The sequence below is a fragment of the Drosophila miranda genome, chromosome 2, assembly GCF_003369915.1.
Source record: "Drosophila miranda strain MSH22 chromosome 2, D.miranda_PacBio2.1, whole genome shotgun sequence".
Lineage (NCBI taxonomy): Eukaryota > Metazoa > Arthropoda > Insecta > Diptera > Drosophilidae > Drosophila > Drosophila miranda.
Genome location: NC_046675.1, coordinates 4,852,875 through 4,878,277, shown reverse-complemented (window position 1 = coordinate 4,878,277; position 25,403 = coordinate 4,852,875). Strand labels below are relative to the sequence as shown.

The 25,403-nt window shown below is 42.5% G+C and overlaps 3 protein-coding genes across 6 annotated transcripts in view; 2 read left to right on the top strand and 1 right to left on the bottom strand.

Annotated features, from left to right (window-relative positions):
• The window catches only part of LOC108156048, a 39,382-nt gene extending 22,423 nt beyond the window's left edge, over nucleotides 1-16,959 (top strand). The window contains exon 3 of the mRNA XM_017287320.2: nucleotides 15,345-16,959. Coding sequence (XP_017142809.1) covers nucleotides 15,345-16,351 — 1,007 coding nt within the window. The 3' untranslated portion in view covers nucleotides 16,352-16,959. The remainder of the gene's footprint in view (nucleotides 1-15,344) is intronic.
• LOC108156046 (DNA-binding protein Ets97D) lies at nucleotides 16,682-18,801 on the bottom strand. The gene is made up of 5 exons (XM_017287319.2): nucleotides 18,672-18,801; nucleotides 18,487-18,589; nucleotides 18,339-18,408; nucleotides 17,553-18,285; nucleotides 16,682-17,497 (listed from the first exon to the last, which is right to left on the bottom strand). Exons 1-5 carry the CDS (start codon nucleotides 18,733-18,735, stop codon nucleotides 17,070-17,072), a joined length of 1,398 nt encoding a protein of 465 aa, XP_017142808.1. The 5' UTR covers nucleotides 18,736-18,801; the 3' UTR covers nucleotides 16,682-17,069.
• A 5,335-nt stretch (nucleotides 18,802-24,136) lies between these two features.
• Nucleotides 24,137-25,403, top strand: part of LOC108156475 (aminopeptidase N) — a 30,975-nt gene continuing 29,708 nt past the window's right edge. For 2 of the 4 annotated variants that reach the window (XM_017287948.2, XM_017287947.2), the window contains exons 1-2: nucleotides 24,138-24,291; nucleotides 24,825-24,897. The gene's annotated coding sequence lies outside the window, so the exon portion shown is untranslated. Of the gene's footprint in view, nucleotides 24,292-24,824; nucleotides 24,898-25,403 lie in introns of all 4 variants that reach the window. The other 2 variants (XM_017287946.2, XM_033389277.1) reach the window with 2 other exon arrangements.

Below are 25,403 nucleotides of genomic sequence, written 5' to 3'. Positions count from 1 at the left end.
TTGGCCAAGTGCCAGTCACATGTAAACTTTCAAGGCTACAGCTTAACAAAGGACCTTCTTTTCAAGAATTTGGTATAAGAAGGAGCCCTTAAATGAGACAAAGACTTTGTATTTTTAACCCTGAAAGGTCGTTCTTTAGCCGATTCGACCAAAAAAGTGTTAAACATAACCTGTTTTCTACTCTTCTTATTCTTCCATCTCTATTCCCTATTCCCTATTTCCCTGCATTTAAGTGCCCCTTTTACAGGGTATTCCTCTGGCTCAAATCCCCTCTTTCGTTTGCAGCATTCTTATGCTCTTTGCTCTTTTTTTTGTGTGTTTTTTACGCGTATTTGTTCAAAATGCACTTCAGGCCGCAAGTTTTGAAGGCTCAAGTGGCACTGGAGCTGTCAGCTGTGGTCCCTGGAATGGCTGTCGTCTCTTTGGTCGTGTGTGTGGCTCAAAATGCAGCTGCGGTTGGCTCTGGCTCTGGCTGTGGCTCTGGCTTTATGGCTTTCTTGGAGGTGGCCCGATCTGGACGGGCTTGGGGACTGCAGACTGGGGCTTTGCGAGCCATTAGAAGCGCATGTCTGTGGTCGCGTCGACAACAATCAATTGCCTTTGAGCGCATTTTATTGGCGTCATCAAATGGCCTTTCCATTGAAATCCGCATTGCAGCAGCCAGCACTCAGTCGTTGGACTTTCCAATAGAACTTCAAAGCCAAAATGGTCATCATCATCATCGGCATCATCGGCATCGGCATCGGCGATGATCAACCTCTCAGATACTTGTCCAATGTTGAGAGCCATAAAATACAAAACTGGCATCTCTCTCTCAAGTCTCAAGTCTCAAGCGTCTTGTGCCCGCATTCTGGTGCATTTTCATCTGGAAAATCCCCCAACCAAAAAAGCAAAATTAATTGTTCAAACATGCTTACTCCTATGTGTGTGTGTGTGTGTGTGTGTACCTTTCAAGGAAGCATTTTCCTAGTTTTCCACATATGTATGCCACAACGTGTGTTTGCTTTATTTTGCACGATTTTTGCCATATTTTTGCGCCGTCTTTGGAGGCACGATCCGTGCACCGCTGCCCCCTCATATGGTGGCGACACTGTGACGTCGTCGTGTTTGCTGGCTGCCAGATTATGATCAAACATATATAGTATAGTATGTATAGTATGTACAGTGTTGTTGGCGTTGTCTTTTCCTTTAACCATGACAACGAAATATTTTCTGCCATGTGTGAAAATATTTATTTTACTTGATATTCGTTCTGGAAATGCGGGTCGGATCGGTTTGGATCGGCTTTCATGGCTTCTTGAGTGGGTTTTTTTTGGGGCAAGACTCAAGTCTCCAAATGGTTAATGAATGAATGCACTTTTGAGGAAGAGGTTAAGGGTTTTGATACCGAGCTGAAAGCTTTTTGGATGATGTGATGATCTTCGGGTGAACTAGATTTCAATGGAGGTTGAATTGGGAATAAAGATAAAGCTGCGAGATACAGAGGCGAGTCTTTTAAAGCCACAGAGATAGACATATTTTCCATTACTATATGAGGGTTAGGGAGTGGTTTATTTGAGAGAATCATGTATGTCTGTTTAGGAAATCTGCGATTATAATAAATATTAGGGAAAATTGTGTATATCTATAATTAATGGTCCCTGATATATATGGATATATTTTTGATATAATTGATCTTTCTTTCATCTTGAAATGTCTTCAGAAATCTACTCCCTACAAAGATAGAAGATCTTATGGGTATGCATTAAAAAGATCTTAAGGATCTTTGGATCTTAAGACTATTTTATGGGTCTATATACACACTTGTGAGAGTGAAATAGGTTAGATGGTTCACTTTTCCATTTAGAATCATCGAGCGTCGATCTACATACTTTTCATGTGGCCGTATCTTTGGTATTTTCCTGGAGTGGCCGTACATTTATGGACTATAATCTAAGCTAGTAATGGGGCTGCCGTACTGAGTGATAGGGATTATCCTACTTGTTCATAATAATAGGTACACCCTCTACTTCAACTTTAACACAACAGAAATCGGTTTTATGCAATATATTAAACTTCAAATTAGTTCTTAATAATTCCTTAAGTATTTGTTTTCATTAAAATAAACTTGTTTATATTATAGAATAATGTTATAAAAGAAAATAGATCCATTTGTACTTCAGGCTGCTCAAAATATTAGGTACACTTCAAGATAAAAGTTTTTTAACTGATTATTATTATATTTTGTTGCCTAAATGGGATTTAATAGTTAATATACGATGTATTCACCTTTATTTATGTACATATGGTCATATAGACTTTTTCCTTCCACAACTTGTAATTAATTATATATTTTTTTAACGATCCACTGAATTCTGGTTAGATAAACTTCGACATTTCCCAACGATTTTTCGAATATAAATAGTGTCCAAAAGTCAGAGGCTCTACAAGAGCTCCATGCACAGATCTCCCAGAGATATAGAGAGGGAGAGCGAGAGAGAAGAGAAGTGGCCAGAGAGCCTGTCTGAAGTGAAGGCCACCTCTTCAGCCTAAAAACTGGGCATAATTATGCACATGACGTGCTGGTTGGTTGTTCGTGTGGCAGTTGCAAGTTCTGCCTCTGCATGGGGTTTTCTCAGCTGCTGTTCATTCGATTCGTTGTCTGTCGCTGGAATTCGGTCAAGTATTCTCTGGCGCGGTGTTTTTTGTGTTTGATTTGATTTGTGTGGCATGTGGAAGCTGCTGCCACACTATTGACACTCTGTCAGGCGTTGCAGAGACCCTTTCGAGTGTGTTGCATATGCATATTCATGAGGAGTGGAAACCCAGTGGCAAATGCCACTTTCTACGCATTTGTTACAGTTTGTACGGGCATTTCTCCAGTGTCGCTTATCATTCGCTCAAAAATTTAATTATTTCGCCTGTCAGTCAGTGCCCCATCACCCCCCCATCCCCCCCGTCCCTCCCGTAACGAGTGTGAGAGACGGTAAATATTTTTTAATGAGCCGCACGCTGCTACCGACCGTCCCGACCTTAAAAAGAAAGTCAAGCGACATGTCTGCACCGGGTGTACCTTTTTGGCTGTGGCTGGACTTTGCTCGTGCCAACGTGTTTCAGACGGTCTCCTCTCCAGAGTCTGTCCCCTCCCCTGTCCATCAATCGATGACTCGACTCATTTGTGGCAGGCCCAGGGCTTTGTATTTTTGGAAATTACGGAAGCTGTCGCTTGTTCGATGTCGATGTCGATGGCTGTTGTTACTCTCATTTTGGTGGCATGTTGTAAATAGAAAATTTGTAGCTACCGTTTGTTCAACTATTTTCTATGCCCTGTGGCAAGAGTGCCAAGATTTCAATTGATTTTGTGCTCTTTTGAATATTTTGGGCTCCAATTAATTAAATTTAATGAGGAAACTACAAGAAAAGTGTTTAAAGAACTTTTGTCTGCCCAAGAGAGAGGCTGGAGACCCCGCAATAATTTTCTACCTCAAGCAAATTGCGTAGCGGGAAAGCTCTAGCCTCTCTTTAGAAACGATGTAATCGCTCAGCAATTGTCACTCAACGGTGAGGGCAAAAAGAGCAAGCCAGCCAAAGCTGCTCTCTCGCTTTATTGCTTGCTTTGGGTGTGCAGGTTGTGTTGTTGTTTGTAGGCTTCAATAACCGTTTGTTTTTGTGCACTTCTGCATTGCCAATGATTCTCTTCATTTTTCTGAGGCCATGGGACAGCAGAAGACTGGCAGCATTTGTATTTGTGATAAACAGAAAAATGTTGCTGGCTCCTGTAAAAAAGGCTTAGCAACAACTAAAGAGCAATGCAGCTTTGCTTTGCATCAGGGGGGTGGGCAAGGCCTATCTCATGTTACTGCTGCTGCGCTGCCGCTCTCGTACACGTGTATAGAAGTGATCGGCGTCAATACAAAAGCAATTTTTGTTCTATTTTGCCTGTCTACGCATACAAAAGCAGGGTAATGCGTGAGACCGCTGCTTTACACAAAGCTTATTTCGCATTGCTTTTGCTTTGCTCAAGGTACGAAGCATGCTGATGCGTTCATTCTATGCTCTCTTGGCTGCTCTTCCTAGTTGCCCTCTCTCCCACGCTCTCGTTAGTTACTTTAGATGACGTGATGCGACAGCGTTCTTTCGTGTCTTTGACGCTATTTTTGATTAGAGAGAGAGAGAAGAAGTAGGAAAAAAGCTTGCTGTTGTACGAAGAGAGACCTCGTAGCGGGTCATCAAAGGAAGACTAAGCTTTCACTGTGTCTATCCATCATTCCTTCCATACAAAATATCCCATTATATTCCGCACACACACAAAAAACATAAAATGAGGCTAGCATTTGAATTTCGCTTTAATTTCGTTGGAGATATTTGGTTTTTTTTTGCAATTACAATTATTCGGCAACGCTTCTGGCTGCCTCATTATCACGGTGGCGCGGCACTTTCCCCTCGGACTGGCGGCCAACGGAGCGGCAAACGAGCAGCCAACGGAGCTGTCAACTCCATTAGATTTCATTTCAACAAGAAAAATATCATTGAAAACATTAAACGCCTCTGAATAAATTCAAATTAATTGATAAACACACGAAACCGGAATGTGCCACAAGAAGCAGCAAGAAGCGAGAGGCATTATCGTTGTTGCCACGTTTTGTGGCTATCGAGGCAGTCAGCGTTTAGGCCAATTTGCAGACCGAAAAGTGCAACCGTTTGCGTGGGGAGGGGGGGGGGGGGGGAATGGTGACGGGGAGGGGGAGGAGTTTGCCGGGCTTGCGCATGCGTGGCGGGATTGCGCAAGTCCGTTGTGCAGTCCACGGTGTCCACTCGGTGGACCGGTCTGTGTCTACCGCTGTCTCTGCCTCTGCCTCTGCCGCTGCCTCTGCCGCCGTCTCTGCCTCTGTCTGCGTGGCTTTTGCGGCAGATTTTGTCGCATTTTATTCCAGCGCTCACTCTGCAGGTATTTGTTTTCACAGAGCTCTACCCTCCCCACCGCTCCGCTCTTCTCCTCTCTCCTTTTGGCCATATCCTGATCTATCAATGACTTTATTTGATGTAAACCGCCTTTCAGCCGTTTTGCCGTTTTGGCCGGCGTTGTGTCGAGCTCTTTTGAACCATTTGAACTTTTGGCTTTTGCTGTTTTCTGTGTGTGTTATTTTGTGCCCTCCCCCATTCCACCCACCCCATGGGGGCAGCATGTTTTATTAGATATTTCTTTTGCGTTGTTTGTACTTCCCTTCCCCCCAACCCCCAAAAAACACACACACAAATCCTACGACATTTCGTCATGCTAATCAGCATGGAGTCACTCGCTGGCTAATTGGCTTAGACGTGGCTTAGAGGTGGCTTCGAAGTGGCTTCGACGTGGCTTTTGGACTCGTATGGACTGTGCGTTGTGTTGGCTATCAGATTACTTGAAATCTTGCAAAATTAAGTAGATTTAAACATACCTGAACACATGGTAGAGGGAATAAGAAATTGTGCAATCTGTCAGGGGAGTTGATGAATAACAGATACAAGTTTGTGGCAAATAAATCTTTGAAATTTACTTTTATAAAAACTGCTGTGAAATCCTAACTCACAGTTCGACAATCAACTGCTGTTTTGTGTGGAATTTGAATGTAAAAAAGACAGATGTCTTTCCAGAAATTCTTTACATTCTTTTCCCGAAGAAAGATTCATTAGGGCCCAAACCGCCTGCTGGTTCTCTGGTGATAAACTTTAATTAAAGCCGAAAAAACTAGCCACAAAGCAAAAGTCCATTATTTCATAGGTTTTGGTTTTCTAATGAGCCAAAGTACTTATTTTAATGAGGTTTTTAAGGGCAAAGATTTCAAATTGAAACGTTCATCCAATGGGACTTGGGTCTAGGTTTTTTTTATGATGCTAAAATGTTTTAAGATGGGTTTAAAGATGGAGCTAAAATTATGAAATAAAGTCTATCAATTTTGTTGTTAATTTGGATATAAAAAAGCAAGTTCTTAAGGCAAGTTTTCTTGTTGATAAAGAAGAATTAAAGGATTTCTGGTAAAAGATTAAACACCCAAAGATTTGTATAGGAAAGTAGTCTATGTATATATATATTCCATAGAGAAGGGGCCTCCAAGTAATATATTTGATGAAAATAATAACTTCTGAAAAGTTTTAAGAAGTTATTTTATTGATTGTTTAGTAATCTTATTGTCTTATTATTATTTTATAAATAAAATACAAGTCTAAAAAAAAAAAAAAATTAAATAAAAAAATTAAGTTCTTGACAGATCTCTTAGGGTGCAATCTTTACTGGAAATGCTTTGAAGGAATTTTTCAAAACACTTTATATATTTATGTACATAAAATTCTTAAAATTTACTTGGATTTTGACCTCCTTTTAGGAATAATTCTCTAGAAAAACCTTCCGTTTAATCAATTAATGATAAGATATCAGATGTAAAAGATATAATCGTTCCGATGAGAGATCTATTCCATTTGTTGAGGCTCTTAAAGTTCTGCCTCTTGCCGTCTAGCGCGTCATGAGGTTGAGGTGGGATTACGAGTACCTACGCAGGCGATTTCCTTATTCGATTTTCCCCATATAAACCATAACTGTTCTGCGCCACCCTGCCACGCTCTTCCCACCTGCTCACTGATTGAATTTCGATGTAGTTTTCTCTCAATCAAGCAATCAACGGAGGGACCAATGCCAAAGTCAACTCAAAACTTGTCATTTTATTTTATCGCTTTTTATATTTGTTTGGTTTTTGCATTTGCATTTTAGCTAATTTATTTATTTACTTGTCTGTCTATCGCTGGAATATCTTTTTATTATGCAAATGCAGGTGTCTGTGTGTGTGTGTATCTGTGTGTGTGTGGCCTATCTAGAAATTATGCAAATATCAGTGGGTCGTCGATTGCGTCGCCTTTTGTGACTTGCCAGCAAATTTAATTTGCTTAAACAATTTTCCACATAAGAACATTTTGCCCTTGCCCCTTGTGGAAGGGGGACGGGCGAGGGGTAGTGCTAGGGGCCACAAGGAACTTGCGTCTACATGAAACAATTAAAACCCCAACCAACCATGCATTTATTTCAAGTTATTCGCGCTGCCCCAGCAATTAACAGACCAAAAGGCGACTCCAAGTGGGTTCCAACTCCGGTGTCTGGGAAACGCACGAGCACGGGCAAGCATTGGGCAGTAAATTAACCCAAAAGCAGTGGCCAGAAAGTCCACACTTCAGGGAAACGAAGCTGTGGATACTCTTCCTACAAGATAGAGGCTTATGATGAGGTGCTACAGTGTTTGAAATACGATTTTGTGCTTTAAAAACACCCCTAAACATCTGAAGATCAATTTTTGGACAGATATAATAAGTTCTACTCATTACAGACATCTTAAAACCGATCTTAGGACAGCAGTGGGATATTTCTTATGGTGATATTGCTAGGATTCCTGAAATGTGGCTGTAAATTAAAGGAAAAAAGAGGTTAATCGAAGCAACAGCTTTAGGAAGCTAGAAGAAGGTCTTCCCAAGATTTAAGGATTATTCGGTGACGGATACGAAAGCTGTTCATCGTTGCTCTTCGTCATGGCTATTCGGTAGAAAGAACAGCTGGAACAAGATGATGTCGTCCCCACATCTGCGCTCTTTCGAGGACCATCCGACCATCTATGCATGCAAGCGTGCCGTATGATATGCGCTTGCTATCTCTTTCTGACGCTTTCCTCGCTACAAGCCGAGAGAACATGGATGGTCCTCACCGCAGCGGACGGCGTGCGTCTCTCTGCTCGGCGCTACACGGGCTCTATTTACCGATTAGGGGTCCTGCAAATGGGAAAATGTTTCTTTTGTTTCTTCCCCCCAAACCCATAAAACCCCTCTCGTTTAAGAGTATAACAACTAATTTGGAAAAAAAAAACAACAGAAAATGTCAGTGCAGTGCACAACCGACAGCTGTAGTTGTAAATTTGATTTTTATGGCTAGAAACATGTTGCCAATTGGCGGCAACTGGCCAAACAAGTTGGCTAAAACGTAACAGCAAACGGCACACACCAAATTGTTTGCGCTTTTCCAATCAGTTTTCCCGATATCTGTCACCGCAGCGGCGTCCAGCAGAAGGAAACTCAGCGACTCCGGTGCCGATTGCGGCTACTTTTGAGGTGTTAATTTGGCCACATGCCCAAAAGCTTTGGCCATAAATCCACTTCGTGTTCATGTCGCCGGCAATTAGCCGGGCCCACAAAATGTACTCGTACGAGCCTTGTGTTTCCGATTCTTTGGGCCAGATCAAAGACAATAAGAGGGTGGCACTTTTTAGTGGAATGTGTTTAGGAAATACAGAAGATTAATTGGCAGATATTAATACAGAATATTAAAGAATGTTGTCGCATGCCACAGAAAACAAGAACGAACGAGGGGGTAAAATAATGTTCTATAAACTATAATTATCTAGGAATTTCGAAATGTTTGCTGTCTAGATTTACTCTGAGAATAAAAAACAATTTTAGAGATTTATAACTAGAGAAAAATTAGTGGATTCCTTGGCAAGCAGATAAATGAAGCAGATGTTCTATTAGGAATATTAAGACGACCTTTTTCTTCTCATATTTCATGGCTCTTTAGAATCTAAGAGCTACCTTTGTATAAAAGATCAGCTCTTCCATTGGTTCCAAAAAGAAAGGAGACCTTTTTCCATCGATCCTGAAGGACTAAAAATTTTTTAAATACTTTTAAATCCGCTTAAAATCTAGATTTTCTTTTTCTAGTTTTTTTTCTTTCTGTAAATCCCAAAATTATGCGCACTTTTTTTCAACATTTATGTGGGGTTGGCAGCCCTTTAAACAGCTGATGAGTATTAATATATCGCTTGGGATAGAAGGGTATGAGAGGAAGAGATGTCTATAGGGAGTAAGAGTTCGAGTTTGGAAGCGAGAAGCGGGAAGACAGGCGTACCAAGACAGGGAAAGAAACCCAATTGTAATTTAGTTGGAACTAAGAATAAATAATAACCCGATTATTCAATGCAATGGAGTTTCTGTAGCGAATTACTACTCACTTGTAGGGAGCTCACCAAGAATGCCTACATTTATTTTTATTGTTTTTTTTTATTGTATGATTTTTTTAATATTACTTAACAATTCTACAAATAAGAATACGATTTTTTTTTTAGTTGTATTAATTTTTTAATATTACCTAAAAATTCTACAAATAAGAATATACGATAATATTATACACTTTAAGTGTTATAATGGGTTGGAAAAAATATCAAAAATTACTAAAATTATATCTCATTTTTCCCCAATAAGTTTTGTAAGTCGACTCAAAGGAACAGCTTTCTTTGAGCCAAAAATGTATGTCATTATAAGAAAGACTGTCGAAAGAATCCATCAAAAAATTAATTAATGACCCGGCAATGAAACTACAACTGAGGAGTCCTGTATTAGAAGAAATACTGAGAAAAACCCTGAAAAAATCAACCAGAAGGAAAGCCTTTCTAATGCTTATTGTTACATGGTTCTATCTTTGGGATTTAGTATCTTTTAATGCCAAAAATGAGACAGTTCAGGCTTGCAACTTAATTTTCAATAATCATCTCACACCAACACACCTACTCGTATATATAAAGGTATATATATAGAACACAGACACGTATTCCATAGTCTCTCTCTCGTTCGATTGCATGTTTAATGTTTCTGTCTGCACGACAAACTTTATTTTGTCAGCTGCATTTTAATTACTTTTTTGTCGACAAAACGAAAACAAAATCAGTTTCAGTTTTGTGCAAACTTGTGTGCTGTTTGCCTCTCAGAGGCCCAGAGTCTCGGAGTCTCAGACTTTGAATCGCAGTCGAAGTCGAAGTCTCCAGAGTCTCTCCGTCTCTCAGTCTTTCTGTTGAAGTCTCAGACTCTTTTGCTGTCTTGTCCGGCTATAAAATCGTGACAATCATGACAAAAAATCGAACGGATGTTTGAAATCAAAAAAATACGAAACTCTTTTTTTTTATTATTTTTCTTTGTTGTCTGTCTAAAAAAAAAAGTTTATAAACCGAAAATAAATAAATTCAAAAATAATAATTCATAATAAATTGTCATTTGACGTATTTGAAATGTATTGGCAATTAAAAAGCACACCATTGAGGCACGGCGCTCCTTAAGCCCATGAATCGTTCTCTTAAAAATATTTATATATACGTATATATTTATGGAGTTCATCAACTTGAATTTTTTGGGGTGTGGATACCACCCGCAGCACTCGAATCAAATGAAATCTGACCAAGAAAAGGCAGGAAAAGGCCAAAGTTCGAGATTGCAGATTAAAAAATTCTAAAAAAAAAAACAAAAAACTAAACAATTGTTTTTCTTTGTTGATGGATTAGGCAGCAGATTGTTGATTGAACCCCAAATGCAATGTCCCTGAAATGTTTAACGTTTAACAAAAGGGTTTAAACTCTTTTTTCGGATTTAGTCTAACATTTTTCGTAAAAAAGTGTTACCACACCTCATAGAAAATCTATTAAAACCAACCAGGTTAGCAGATTTTGATATTTCTGTATTATTCTGTATCTTGTAGTCAATATACAACAAAAATTACATACAAATTTCTATCAGTGATATTAATTTATACTCAAAAATACAAAATATAATCCTAATTATAATAAAACTTTATAATATAACATACAAATTTCCTATCACTAATTTTGGATTTTGCTATCTTCCTTAACGATTCGGAAATACTATCTTTCAAGGTCTTGGGAAAGGTTTAACAGTTTCCGTTGTAGAATGTGGCTCTTATTTGTATTTTGGGGTTATTGAAACAGTAATTTGTTTGAAATATTGGCCCTCTCACGGGCCAGGAGAAGATACCTGGGCGCCTCGGTTCTGGCAACACTGAAAGATGCTACCAATAATACGCCAGGGGAACCACTTGTCTTTGCTTAAAAATATCTCGATTCTCGAGGACTTGAAAACCTCCTAAGCACTCAAGCTACGGTTCATACCACCCCATTCCGGAAAACTAAGGGCCATACTGGCCCATGCGTGGCCCCACTGAGGGATGTCCATATTAACCCAACCTAACCTTGATATATCTAGCAGATAATCTAGATCAGAGATTCTGGAACTAGAACCCGAAATCTCTTAAATAACTACCATTAAAACCATTTGATGTATGATTTTGTGGAACAACATCTTGGGCTTCCCTCTTTATATATATAAAAACATATACTTTCTTAAATAGTAAACGTGTTATCAATATCGAAGAATTTCGAGGGGGATATTATTTGGTTCAATTCTTCATAAAAAAGCTCTAAAATATCAACCAAAAAAATAAAGAAACACTGTTGCTTACAAAATTTTTCGATAGTTTCTTTAGATATATCCTCCATAAATTGTAGGAAATTCTATCTCTAACATCTCTGCAAGAAAAAAAGTGTTTCTGCAGCATTTTCTGTGGAATTTTGTAGCCCTCCCTGGGACCGAGGGCTTGATCTTCGCGAATCTTTGAAAATTTTTTGCTTGCTTTGGCAATTTTTGTTTTCCTAAGAAAACAACACAAATTTGTTGTTATTATTCTTATTAATATGTACCATATTTTTTTTTTTATTTCTTTGTGGCCTTCCCTCTCTCCCTCTAAAAGGTTTTTTTTTCTGTGTCCCTTTCGGTGCTGGGCTTTTTGCTGTGTGGCATGTTTCCCGTTGGCCCAAGGCCCGCCCATGATCGAGTTTTTGTTGTTGTTGCACGTTGCATGTTGCATGCTGGCTTGCAGTTTGCTTAGGGCGCACTTAAGTACCGTTATTTTAATAAACGCCATTTGCTCAGGGCCTTCTTTTTTTGTTCTCTTTTTTTTTTTTTGGCTCAAATTCCCTTTGGGTTTACAAAGAGGTCTTTAAAAATTTCGTTGTGGGGAAAGGCTTTCTTTCAAGGAAGCTGGAAAGGTGCTGCTGGCAGAAATATAATATGTGCCTTTTTGAACAGGATACAGAAAGGGAGGACTGCCCCAAAGCGCCCTGGGATTCCTAGCAGAAACGCTACCAACCGATGGGCGCTGCTGCATGACCTGAAACACGTGTCAACGTTCTATAAATTGATCTTCAAGGGTATTTCATAGTTCAAACCTCTTTTGTAGCGTTTTTCTGTGGCAGAGGTCTGTGGGGGCACGGCTTGGGGCAGGAAATGCCTCATAAACTATAGCTGTGTGTCTTTTTGCAAAATACTATTTATTTACTCTTTTCTGTCGATGGAATAGAACTTTTGTTTGTTGTTTTTTTTTGCCTTTGCTTTGCCTTTGTTTCGTTTCTTCTTTTGTTTTTGCATAAACATTTATGCAAATGTCGAATGCCTAATTGACAAACAAGAGCCAAGTGTTGCACCCTCCCCCCAAGCCCCTGGAAAAGCCATGACATTGACGAGGGGGCCAAACGTCGGATGACAATCAGCGATTGACGATCGTCGACGAGACAGAGACAGAGAGACAGCTCCACATTTGTTTGTGTTGCTGTGGGGGATTCTCTGATTCGGAACGACCTTGAGCGGGGCCCCAACCAGGTCGCCAGAGTTGAGTCAATTATCCAGATATACGAGTGTTATAAAGTGATCTAATGAATCGGCTTTATGCGTGTTTCATTTGATAAACATTTGATGTTTTACGGTCGGTCTGGCCCTCGTTTTGTTGTTTGCTTTGAGTGAAAGTAATTTGTTGTTTGATTATCGTTTAGTATCTACGGGACACGCCTAGATATTTGGATGCTAAAAGCCACAGATTCTCTGACGTATTCTGGGAGAAAAGAAAGTTCAAATAAGGCTTTCGAGATGATGATGCTGGACGTAAATATAGTTGTAGTCATCACAAGGTTTTAATGTCATGTTTAAGGCCAACAGCAGGCAATCATTTGCCAGAGAGGCGGCAGAAGGCAGACACACGTGAAGGCGAAGAGAAATTTATCAATGAGGCGTGTCCGCACTTGATTTTGGTAAGAAGAATCGATAATGGCTAATGGTTAATGGGGATGGGCCTCAAAATGAGTCTTGGAATTGGGGGGGATCGATAATGGAATAATTTGGGATAATAAGCGATGTTCAATTGATGGAAGATTTCCTTCAGATTGCAGATACATATCCATAGATGTCTTTGTCTCTTCTTCAAGTTAATCTGCGATCGTATCTTTCTGGTTTTCTTCAGCTCTGATCGAGGCAGGTCTCTAGCTTCCTCAACAGCTCTTCGCTGATCAGAGCTGCTCCTCTGGATGCCTCTCTTGATGCTCTCTTGCTGCCAGACAAATTGTTTTATCCATATACAGCTTGTACGAGTATCTGTGGCATCCTTTGAGGACCAATCGAGATATCATTATTTATATCGATTCGATCACAGCCCCAGATCCCGGACTGTAATTCCAGGCCATTTACATGACTGCCACGGATGTGGCAGACAGCATTGACAGGCGGAATAAAGGCAATCTTCCATTTAATAACCAATTATCATTGATCAACTGCACGCCCCAGAACCCAGAACCCAGAACCAGATCGAGGGCTACAGAAGGAATACCGCACTTCAGAGACACACAACAGAAACAGAAAGAGAAACCAATAAAGACAGAGGGACAGAGAGACAGAAATGCACTGAACAATATCAATTACGAATTACATCTGATTATCCCCGGAGTCTGGGCTGGACTGCAGTTCTTATTGCCTGGGAATCGGCCATGGTCATGGCCATGGCCAAGGTGATCCCCCGGCACCGGGGGCTCCTCTCTGTGTGTGTGTGTGTGTGTCTGTGTCTGATTAGCGCATAAACAAGTTAATGCCATTGACGATGACGATGCTGAGGGGCAGAGAGAGGCAGTTGGGGGGGGGCAGCCCCTGTACGTGGTGCAATGTTATTGCTTCTGATGTTTTGGGGGCTGGAAATCAAAAACTGTTGTCCAGAGGCCCCAGCGAAAGATGGAGAGCTGTTTGGCAGTCTCACGGCGTCGCTGGACTGATGACAACCACGACGGTGGCGGCGGCGGCTCCAAAAGCTTTTGATCTTGACGTCGCTTTAGCCCCGATGGCTCTGCTGTGCTGTGTTTGGACCATGTTGAACTTTTTGCCGCCTTCCTAGAATATGTAGACCTCTGTTTGCCCAACACTTTGACGGCGAAGGCGAAGGCGGACCCGGAGGTGGATCCGCCGTATGCTAATGTTGTTTATGAAACCCAAAGTCAAACACCATGCTGTTGACTTTACAGAAATGCCAGAGAGACTTACAGCGAAAAAGGTGAATAGAGATGTTTCCACATGGAAGTTGCAGCAGAAGAATGGTTTGTGGCCTGTCAGGGGAGTAGAGCAGAGCCATCGTGTGTTCATTAGCATGGGGACTGGCTGGCTTTTTTGTGGACAAACATTTAGCTCGGAAATGCTTTAAATGGAATGAATGGGCGATCCCTCAAGGGGTTAATTGTTATTCATGTGCTCCCAAACAGATCCAAGTGGCTTGCGATCCCAAAACACTAGACAGCGGACGAGTTTTGTTCGTTTAATGGTTGAATATCAATGGTTTTCCTTGCTCTAGGCATAATTGATTACTTTCGAGGATGAATTTCAACTTTTAGCATGACTGTACTTCGAACAGTGTGTACACAACTCTGTAAAAGTCTGGAAATACCATAAGAAATCATCTTTCAATCGATAAATATACGAGTTTTTCCTCTTTTATGCATATTTGATGAATTTCAACTTTTGGCATGACTGTACTTGAAACAGTGTGTACACAATTCTGTGAAGCTCTGAAAATACCTTAATATTCTATAGCACTAGACAGCCAACAAGTTTTTTTCTTTTAATGGTTAAATATCAATGTTTTTCCTTGCTTTAGGCATAATTTTTTAAATTCTAGGATGAATTTCAACTTTTAACATGACTGTACTTCAAACAGTGTGTACACAGTTCTGTGAATTTGTGGAATACCTCCGTGGAATCATCTTTTAATGAATAAATATACAATATTCTCCTCCTTTTATGCATATTTGATGAATTTCAACTTTTAACACGACTGTACCTGAAACAGTGTGTACACAACTCTGCGAAACTCTAAAAAAACCGTTATATCTTACAGGGTTGTTTGTTTAGCGATGATTTTCCAACGAAAAGACTTGGAAAACATTCTTTGAGCATTATTTTTGAAAGATTCGCTACCGTAGCCGGTTGCCCAGTGTAATTTAGAGGTTTGTTTCGGGAAGTCTGGGGTAGGATTTAATTTGCGGGCATTAACGTCGACAATTGTCTGTGGAAGAGCCAGCAGCAGTAGCATCTCCTATGCAAATGAGGGGACAATTATGCTGATCAGCACTAATTGGGGGGACGACCGACGTGTACGACAGCGAGTGACCCACAGAGCGTGACTAACCCAGTTTCTCTTGCTTTTGCAGGCTGCCCCGCGTCGACGAGCTCCCACTGCCTGCGCTGCAACAAGGCCGGCTGCATCAAGTGCCCCATGTACCTGGTCACCGACAGCCGCCAGTGCGTAGACCAATGCCCCGCCGGCTACCTGGACCAGTGGTCGGCGCACACGGAGTTCATGGGTCGCGTGTGTGTGCCCAACGGCTACTCCGGGCCCCTGATGGCCGCCCTGGCCGGCCTGCTTGGCGGCTTCCTTGTGTGCCTCTCCCTGCTGGCCGTGGCCGTGATGCTGGTGCGGCGCAAGCGGCGCAGGAAGTCCGTCAAGCAGAAGCTCATCAACGAGAACACCATGGACCGGGCGGACTTTATGCGGCAGCTGAACGAGATGCGTCCCAATGCCGAGTACTTTCTGGCCATGCTGAATGACACGCGGCGCCAGATCCGGAAGCTGTACTTGTCCGGCGAGGTGGCGGCGGCCAATTCGTACCGGCCCATTGTCCGGGACCTGGCCAAGCTGCTGATTCTGCTGAATCGGCCCATCGAGCTGATTCCCACGCCGCCGCACGACTGGTCGCGGCTGCACGCCTGGTCGGAGCAGGCCCTGGAGCGGTACAAGCCGCAGGTGGGCCAACTGATTGACTTCTTCCAAGCCTCGCATGGCGGAGGCGTCGGCGGCCTGCGCGGCGGCCACCATGAGGTGCTCTATGCAGCTCCCACCAAGAAGTCGCAGGCGAGCATCTTCAGGCACCAGCAGGTGACACCAGTGTCGTCGGCGCCCCAGGGGGTGGCCGGCGACCTGCTGGCGGGCGATCGCAACAGCAGCGCCTCCGCCCAGCAGAAGCTGCATCTGTTCGGGTCGCTGATCAGCCTGCACGAGTTCGAGGAGCCGCGCGCCTCGGACCCCTTTGGCAGCAGCTTCAACACGCTGAAGAGCGGCAATCTCATTTCGGATCTCAACGCCAGCTCGCTCTGGCTGGAGGATGAGTTCTACAAGCTGGGCTTTCGACCGCAGGACGAGATCACCACGGAGCTGTAGGGTGACCACGCTGCAGCCGCTCGAAACGCTAAGAAGTATTAAGCCTGGCTGACGGCGCTACACGGTCATGTCTAGCGCGTGTTTCAGCCGGGGGCAGGAGCATTTGCGTGCACATTCCGCCAGGCCATCATCACAAATCATCGAAATCATCGAACAAGCAAACTGAGACGCCATTTAGCAGCAGTCGCTAAATGTCCACGTTTAGTTTAGTTAAATCAGTTAAGCAAGCAAGAAAACTAGTCACGTAAAATCACAAAAACACAAAAAAACAAAACAAAACGATGCCTACACGAACACTGGGAGTAGGCGAATGGAAAAAGCAAATGGAAATCGCGTGGAAAATGAATTTAGTTTTTATAGATTTTACAAAAATCGCAAACTTCATGTAACGAACAATATTCAATATACATACTACTATAAAGATACCATTCAGATAAAGATACACATACAGATACCGATAATGTTTAAAGTAAAGATATTTAGCTTTAGATACTCGTAGTACGGAATACTTATAGCTATAGCTAGGGCCTACGCCCACATAGACAGAAATTATAATGCTTAGTGAATACAGAATGGAAAATAAATTCATGTGCCTTAAGAAAATAAAATGTTCAACAATTTGTATCAATATCCAGCAGGCGCCGCCCGGCCAGCGCTAAGGCTCCTCATACTTCCAGATTATGTCGTCGGGCTCCAACTTGACCGCATATGCGCCCTGTCATGTGGCCTCTTGCAAGGCTTCCAGGGCCTGCATGCTCTCGGCCGATCGTTTGCGTTCGTTGACGAGCCGCGACAATTCGCGGGCATCGTAGCCGATCAGCAACTTCAGATCGCAGTCGAATTTATAGGCAAACCGCTTGCCGGAGACCTTGGAGATCATATCACCGTCGTAGTAGTAGCGCAGGGCGCGCGACAGCTTCTCGTAGTTCATGGCGGGCTTGTTCTTCTTCACGCCCCAGAGGCGGGCCACGCGATCGGGCTCGACAAGCTTGAACTCGCCCTCGGTGCCCACCCACTCGATGATGTCCGAGTGATCGCAGTCGGTGAGGATTTCGAGCAGGAATTGCCACAGCTGCACCTGGCCGTTGTTGCCGGAGCCAACTGCGGTGTAATTTGTGGGGCTTTGTGGCGTTTGTGAACTGTCGGCTATAAGAAATGGGGGATTAGTGGAAGGCCCTTGCTGGAGACTTATTCTACTCACAATCCGTACTCTTGACGCTCTGGTAGGACTTCCTCATGATCCGCTGTTCGAGGGACGTCGCAGAAGTTGCCGCCGTGCTGCTGGGAATCACGATCTTGGGTTGCTTGGGCTTCCGCAGCTCCTCGGCCTGTTTGTGAACGACGGACACAAAGTTGCACTCCTTGAGCAGCTGCAGATGTGTCCAGAAAACATTGCCTGGATCGTGCGGCAGCTTCTGGCTGAACTCATAGTGCGTCATGGCGCACAGCTCTTGTCCGTTGATCCGCCAGTCGCTCATGATGATGTCGTTCAGCTCGAACTGCTTCACGGCCCACTCCAGCCAGTGGCTCACATGGGCCGTGGTCCATTGGCTGGCCACCTCGGGAATATTCAGACGCGTCTGCTCCCGCTTGAACTTGCTGTCCAGCACCCAATTGAGAACGGGCTTCACACTCTTGACCGGCTCCACAGGCTCATCTTCACACTCCTCTTTGATCCTTCTGCGCTTGAGGCTCTCCGTTTTCACGGGACTAACGCTGGGTGAACTTTCGACGCTCAACGAATCGGGCGGCGAGAGCTGGGCCGTCACCGGCGAGATGGTTTCCTCTGGGTCCTGATCGGCCAGCGCTTCATCTGTGGGCTTCAGGACGTCCACTATGTTGATTCTTTTTTGTATGGTTTGGATTTGGACGTTGATCTGTACCAGGCCCTCGCCTTTGACGCACTGATCCACAAGGTTCTTGTGCGGTTCCAGCTGTAAGAATGAAAGAGTTTTAGAAGTGGAACCTCCCGGAGAGCTGCACTCACCTCTTGGGCATCCTGCAGCCAAAACGAATAGTAGTGCAGTTTCACGTCAATTTTTTCCTCAACAAGTTTTCTGTAACAGGAAGAAGAAGAGACGTTTTTCGTCAGTGCTGTCCATGTGCTCGCCACAAAGGAGGTTCTGTTCTCTTACTTCAGCGCAGTCAGTGGCTCCCTGATATCCATGTGCACAACGATAATATCGTCGGCATCCGCGAATTGCGTCTTCTCGAACATCTCGCAGTCGATCACCTCCTCTGCAATTAATTGTTTACGGCACAATTTGTTACAACAGGTGCGTCCGCATGGCGCAGCGATTTCCGCTGCTCTCCGACTTACCCAAGGTGCCGCCATCGCGCAGACGCCGCATCAGTTCATCCGCGAGCACATTGGCGCCTTCCATTGCTTTGTTAATTGGATAAAACCGCCTTGTTTATTTATTTATCTCGTGGTTTTAGTTAGAGGTGTGACCGCAGATTTATCGATACCGTCCGACCCTCAGAAATATACCAAAACATACCGCCTCATTTCAAAATATACCGTAAATATACTGACGAATTCAAGTTCTACTATACGTATTCCTCGTTTTTGATATTCCGTCGAATATTACTAGCTATATAGAACATTTTGCCATGCCATCATAATTTTATCCCATTGATGAATAAATTTTGTACACAATTGGTTAGTTTTTATTCCTTGCTTTTATTGTATTTTGACTAAAACAAGGTTTAAGCAAAATAGTTCAACAAAAAAAAACAGTCGCAATGTTGCTGGTATTTGAAGACATGATGCGTGTATATTCATTTTTATACCCTATTTTGTTAATTTTGTATGAAGATGAAACGTGATTTATAAAGACCTTTTCTCAAATTGATATTCTTTAGACATATTCAAGTACATTTTTAGTATCTTGTATATATTTATGTCGATCCTGATACCTACTGAGCCTTGGAAGACAAACATATTCACAATTCTATAACATCCATTTCCCCCAGGGTATGTGTGCATGGAATTAGCAACATGTTTGTGTATGGAATGAGACTCATTGTTGTCAATCCGCTAAAAGAGGTCCTTACCCGATTCAAGTTCGATTATCGATATAATCGACTGGTTACGAGTGGTGCGCGCCAAATCTAACTTTTTTGAATGTGAGCGACAAGGATTTAAATGTTGTCAACCGGGCCATTACCGATTCAACAAATACGACGATTCCCTCAATTTTGATCTTCCGTCGAATATCAGCTATATGGAAGATTTAGCCATGGCCACATAATTTTATACGATTGGTGAATCTATTTTCTACCTGATTGGTTTATTTTAAATAGTGGCTTTTGTTGGATCTTGTCTAAAAAAGGTTTAAACAAAAATGGTCAACAAAAAACAGTGGTAGCGTAAGTGAGTATGGAATGTAGGGACATTGTTGAGCTAAAAAGGGACATAGCTGGACATAAACCATCGTCGACGAAGAGAGGATATCCCACCTAGAAAAGGAAGAAAGTCCAGAAAAGAGAACAAATCCCAAAAATCGGCATCGATACGAGAATTACGCGCCAAACATAAAATATTGAAAGTGAAGGAGCGACAAGGATAATAGATTGATGAAATTTATAAAATATCTGATATCTAAAGATATTCATTAAGGGCATGCGTTGTAGATGCGTCCAATATAGTCTTTGTATCTGATCGCCGTGTTATTCTGTCCAATAAGTTCACCCTGTCTCTACTAGGAGCACACCTTTTTTTCTTTATCACCTTGACAAAGGATCAATCCACCTTGAAAATTACAATATATTCCAAGAATTGTATATAATATTAATTTAAAAAAAAAGCGATCCCTTATATATATTTTTTGATTTAAGAAACCCACCTAGAATACCAAATTTGTAAATTCTAGATTTGCCAAAAGTGTGTAAAATACATGTAGCAGCGCAGTGGTACCAAAATCATACGCATGGTGAAATTAGATGTGGCGCCACTAAAAAATGTATTGTACATGTATATTTCGATGCACATGTAGATGTACAATGTAGCAACATGATTTCGGTTGATTTTGAATTCCGATAATGCTTCGATCTAGAGCAAAGTCTGTGGATATATAGATCCGCACTGCGCAAATATGTGGGATAATATTGAATTTTTTGAATCATTAAAATTAAGAGGATTAAATAAGATTTTATTACAACATAAAATACTGTGAACAAACGGGCATTAGAAATTATTCCATCTGAAATATAAATTTAAGCATAAATATATCTTCAAGGCCCAAATTTGTGTATTTATTCCTCAGATTATTCAAACCCGAATCGGAAATATTAGGACTTTTTGTCAGAGTATATCAATGCAGAGTATATTCATGCAAATTTCAATCATCATTTGCACCAATTAATGTTTACGATTTTATTCGAATTTTAAGAATTGTCAATATTCTGGTGTCGTTTCTGTTCACTAGAAAAGCCATCGAATTTAATTAAGGAATTCGCAACAATAAGATGGATACTCAAACGCCTGGCCCACTTCACACTGAGTGGCTGTGGCTCCCCTCTCCCCGCCATCTATGATATTTTGCAGCCTGAAGAGTGCGTGCTGCAGATACAATTGCCGATGCACCATTACAAGTGGGTTGGAGGGGGCAAAAGAGGCTCCCAACTTCTGTTAGTGCTGATTAAATGCCTCATAACTTGGTCGACAAAGGCAATCCAGTCAATCAGTCAGTGGGTCAGACGGTGGTACAAAGACTGGCAATTGTCTTATCAGCCCGGAGTCCAAGTGCACCGCTCACTTGTTAAAAACAAACGATTTTCCATGTTCCCACTGAGATACGAAAGTAAAGTCGAGTTACGCACTGGAACCCTGGAGTTTCGAGCAGGCATTACCTCATTGTTGACTCAGTTGTCCGATTGCGAGCGATATTTGCTTGCAAAATTCTGGCTAAATATTGTGCATGGGATGACAATGATAGACAGTATGACTCTGTTACCGTTTCTCATTATGATTCAAGCTTGAGAAGTTTCTGGTGGAGGGTCGATATATTCCCCGATTCGCCGCTAACCTTGCAACAGCCTGCCGCACACAGCCCCCAAAAGACCAAAAGACCAATAAGGTGGTACGTACACACTTTGCTATGAATATTTGTTGACTAATATTTATTGTCCAGCGGACCAAATTCAAGAGTCAACATTTGATTGGGGCTTGTGCTGTGGTCACCATCTCCTGACTCATTTCCATTGTCATCTTTAAAGTGCTTAGTATTAGTGTGATTAATTATTATCCAAACAATTATTACTCATTTGTCTATGCAAATGAGGGGCAATCTCTGAAAGATCTCGATCTATCTGCATTACATGGTGAGTACACGCCGCACTGACCTTTTGCTGAGCGGAGCACAAAAATTGTCTAGGTCAAGACCCCAGCTGCAGTGGTAACCGAAATTCGAGACCCACAAAAATGTATATCAAAAAGGCAAAAAGGGGAGGGTATAGCAATGACAACGTCGGAAGGAGACATAAAAACCGATACCATAAAACTATGCGCAGTCATTGTGGCGCCTCCAACCTAATAGGAAAACATATACCCGTAGCGTCTGCCAAGCAGCGCCGAAAAGAGCGTGGCGGCGGCACAAACAACCCCTTGGGATGGCCACCGCTGCCGCAGGATTACGAGTATACGAGCCCCGGTGGCACATTCAACTCTATGCTGACTCTCCCCGCCACGAGAATTGCGTCACTGGCCGAATAGCCTGGGAATTAAATCAATAGGGACAACTCCCACACGGAGCGAGTGCTTAAGTGGAGCAAGTGGCTCGGTGCCTGGAACTCGAGGAATTTGCATTTTTCGTGGCCAATACACAAAGCATTGGCCAGTATTTGGGTCGGCGTCGTCAAAGGATTGCAAGGACATTTCAAAGGCGAGCGAAATGCGTTTGCCGCGAGCATAACTCAGCCGACTTGGCCATTTCCTTTTCGACTTCTCGCTTTCTGGCTTTCTTGCTTTCTGGCTTTCCATTTCATAATTTGTATTAATTAATTGGTATAGTTTTCTCTGGCCGTCGTCAAATGAATTATGGAGCCATTCGGGGACTACACCTACAAGAACAGCCTTCAGGCCTTCAGGGCAGGATATGAACCCGTTTGCGTTTTGCCTCTTTTTTTATTGGTTTTTCGAGTAGCTTTGAATTATTTATTAGCCCGTTGAGGGCAAAGTGCAGTCACGTTATTGATGAACCGCCTAAGTGGTTGGAAAAGTACGTACGTATATCCTTGAGGCCACGATATGTACAAAAAGAATATAACATGAAAAGAGATACCAATTGTTGAAGGAACATATCAAATGATTATTCCAGATGGCCTTTCTCTGATCTCCAGTTTTGTTTCTTTAATTGCAAATATTTGCTCATCTTTTGGTCATTTCCGAAATTAAACATTCCCATTTCGTTTTTGAGTCATGCTTAGAGGGCCAGTGTCTTGAAAAAACTAATTATTATTCTGTGACTGTGTCAACAGTGGCCGAATATCAAACGGAAACACATGTAGAGATGATTTGCGTACAATTTAGGATTGTCCCAAGTGACTCAGCGCCATATGACACCATCAAAGCGAAGATTTGAAGGAAATTTGAAAAAGATTTGTGCATGCTAGAAAGTTTACTGATATTTTTATTTGGCTCTGATTCAGATAGCTGGCATGTTAAGCGATAAGATCAGAAAACGCTTCAGTTTGTTAGAAAAAAATTATTTTAAAGACCACTATTATCCTTTGAGATTTGTACGTATTTATATCTCATTGAAAATTTGAATTCAAACCCAAATGCTGTACATTTACCTATTTTAGATATAACTGTAAGCTGGAATCTATGGAAGAAGTCTCTAATCTTATCCCCTATACCTTCAGAAAGTTTCAAAAGCAATCTTAAATATTTTTAAATTTTCAGTTCGCTGTAACCATAAGACATTGAGCTGTTCTATATGATCTTAAGACCTTAAGACCTTAGCCTATTCATCCCTTATTCTATCTATCAGAGTTTTCTATCAAATTTAAATAAAAGTACCTTCCATACATCGTAATATATGAGCTTGAAAGGTGCGGTAATAGGCGTATATGTATACCATAGTCTCTATTTATATTATCTTAAGATTTTACAGACGGTCTTAGAGTCGGTCTGGAAGTACGGAAGTACATGCCATCTGATCGAGCTCGTCCATGCTGCTGCACAATCGCTTCCGTGATGTGTTCCGAGCTGTCATCGCCTTAACTTGCAACTTCCTTTACCACCTTCTTGGTCGTGTTATTGGTACGTTTGTAAGTAGTCTGGAAATCTCTTCTTAAGTCACCTTTGATGCACCTGCCATTTCTTTTATACAGAAACGATAGCTGAATCCGGCTACAGAGAAGACGCAGGGAAGCCTTACTGTGGAGGCAACTCTGGATGCTGCTATCAGTCTAGGATACCTGCCTCGCAGCATTGGGTCGCTCGATACACGTATCTTAAGCATTAAAGGCCCTAATGCTGCCTTTAACCATTTCATTTGGAGCATGCTCGCTCCATCGAGCTGATAACAAGCCTCTGCGCCGACCGCAACATGTTCCATGTTCGATGTTCGAAAGCTCCCCGAACAGCTGTTTCCTCTCCGCCTCTGCCCGCGCGTGTCCTATGCAAATCGGCTACCTACGCTAAGCACAGCCGGCTTTCATACGCCTCGTATGCCCATGCCCCGAGCCCGAACCCGAACCCGAACCGAACCCCCAAATGCTCGCACACGAGTTCGCTCTTGTGGAACGTACGCTCATGTCTGTTTCATGTTCAATATTGAAAAACAGTCCGCTGGCTCGATTTGAAACGCGAAGGTTGTTGACGGTGCGCGCGCGTTCTTGTGGTTGAATCGAAGTTCAAGTCGTTCGCGTAAAGAATACATTCAGTTTTGGCCAAGAGCGAACAGCGATTGTTCTAACGCTTATTTGATTAGGTACGCTGGTCTCTTTCGTCAGTTTGTTATCTGTGGTGCGTGCGTGTGCGTGTTCTTTATTTCTTCATATATTTTTGTTGTTAATGAGTGGGCGATGTATAATTTTGTGTGGTGGGCGTTTTGTTTTGCCATTTGGGCAGCAGAAATCGTCTGAAAACTAGTTAGCCATGCGTGCTGGCCGACTCTGACCTGTTCCCTCCTCAATTCAATTTTCGAACAATAGAACGGATGGCAAAAAATTACAATATTAAACAGATTTTTCAACAAAAATGCAGGACTGACATTGCCCCTGACGGCCCAGACATCAATAGGCGACAGCATTTATGTCCATAGTTGTTGTTGTTGTTCCTCAGTGTGTGTTTTCCATCGATTTGCATTCATTTCCCCTTCGCATTCGCTCTAATCAAAACCCCGAGTCGAACACGCACGCACACGCACAGACATGCTATCAGCCACAATCACATCGCTGTGTAACGGGTGTTGTAAATCGAACAAAATTTAATTACAATTTTTCTTGTTTCAAAAAAAAACAGCTTGAAAGCAAGAAAAAACCAATCCAAAAACTAATTTGAGTTGAACAACAATTTCGAATACATTTTCCAAAAGGTGAGTTGGCCAATCAATCGGTGGGGGGAGGGTGGAGGGATTGTGATTGAAATCGATTTGTGTGTTGAAAACCGAGTGTGTGTGAGTGATGCATCCTCCAAAGGAAATTATTGATTTTACCGGAAATGTCCTTCGCCGAATGCACTGCAGAGCCGAAACGAGACCCGGCCCGGCTTCGCTTTACAGCAGCTGAAAAGGCCCAAGGACACCGGGGCTCGCTCTCATGGTGCAGTGCCACCCACCCACTCCCCGTTGAACAGCTGTTTTCAGATGTTTTCCCGATTGGGTGGCAACATTTTTTGGTTGCAGCAACTTTTGTTTTCAATTTCAATGCAACATCGAACAAGTGGCTGCCGGCCGGGGCGCCCCGTCTGTGCGGTGGCACGTGGGCTGAATGGGTTGTGTGGCCTGTGTGGGTGCCGAGACCTGCACCACCTCCAATGCACTTCTGGCCCGCTTGGGGGAACCACTTGTTTGTTGGGGCATGTAATAGGCCTCTCAGGCAT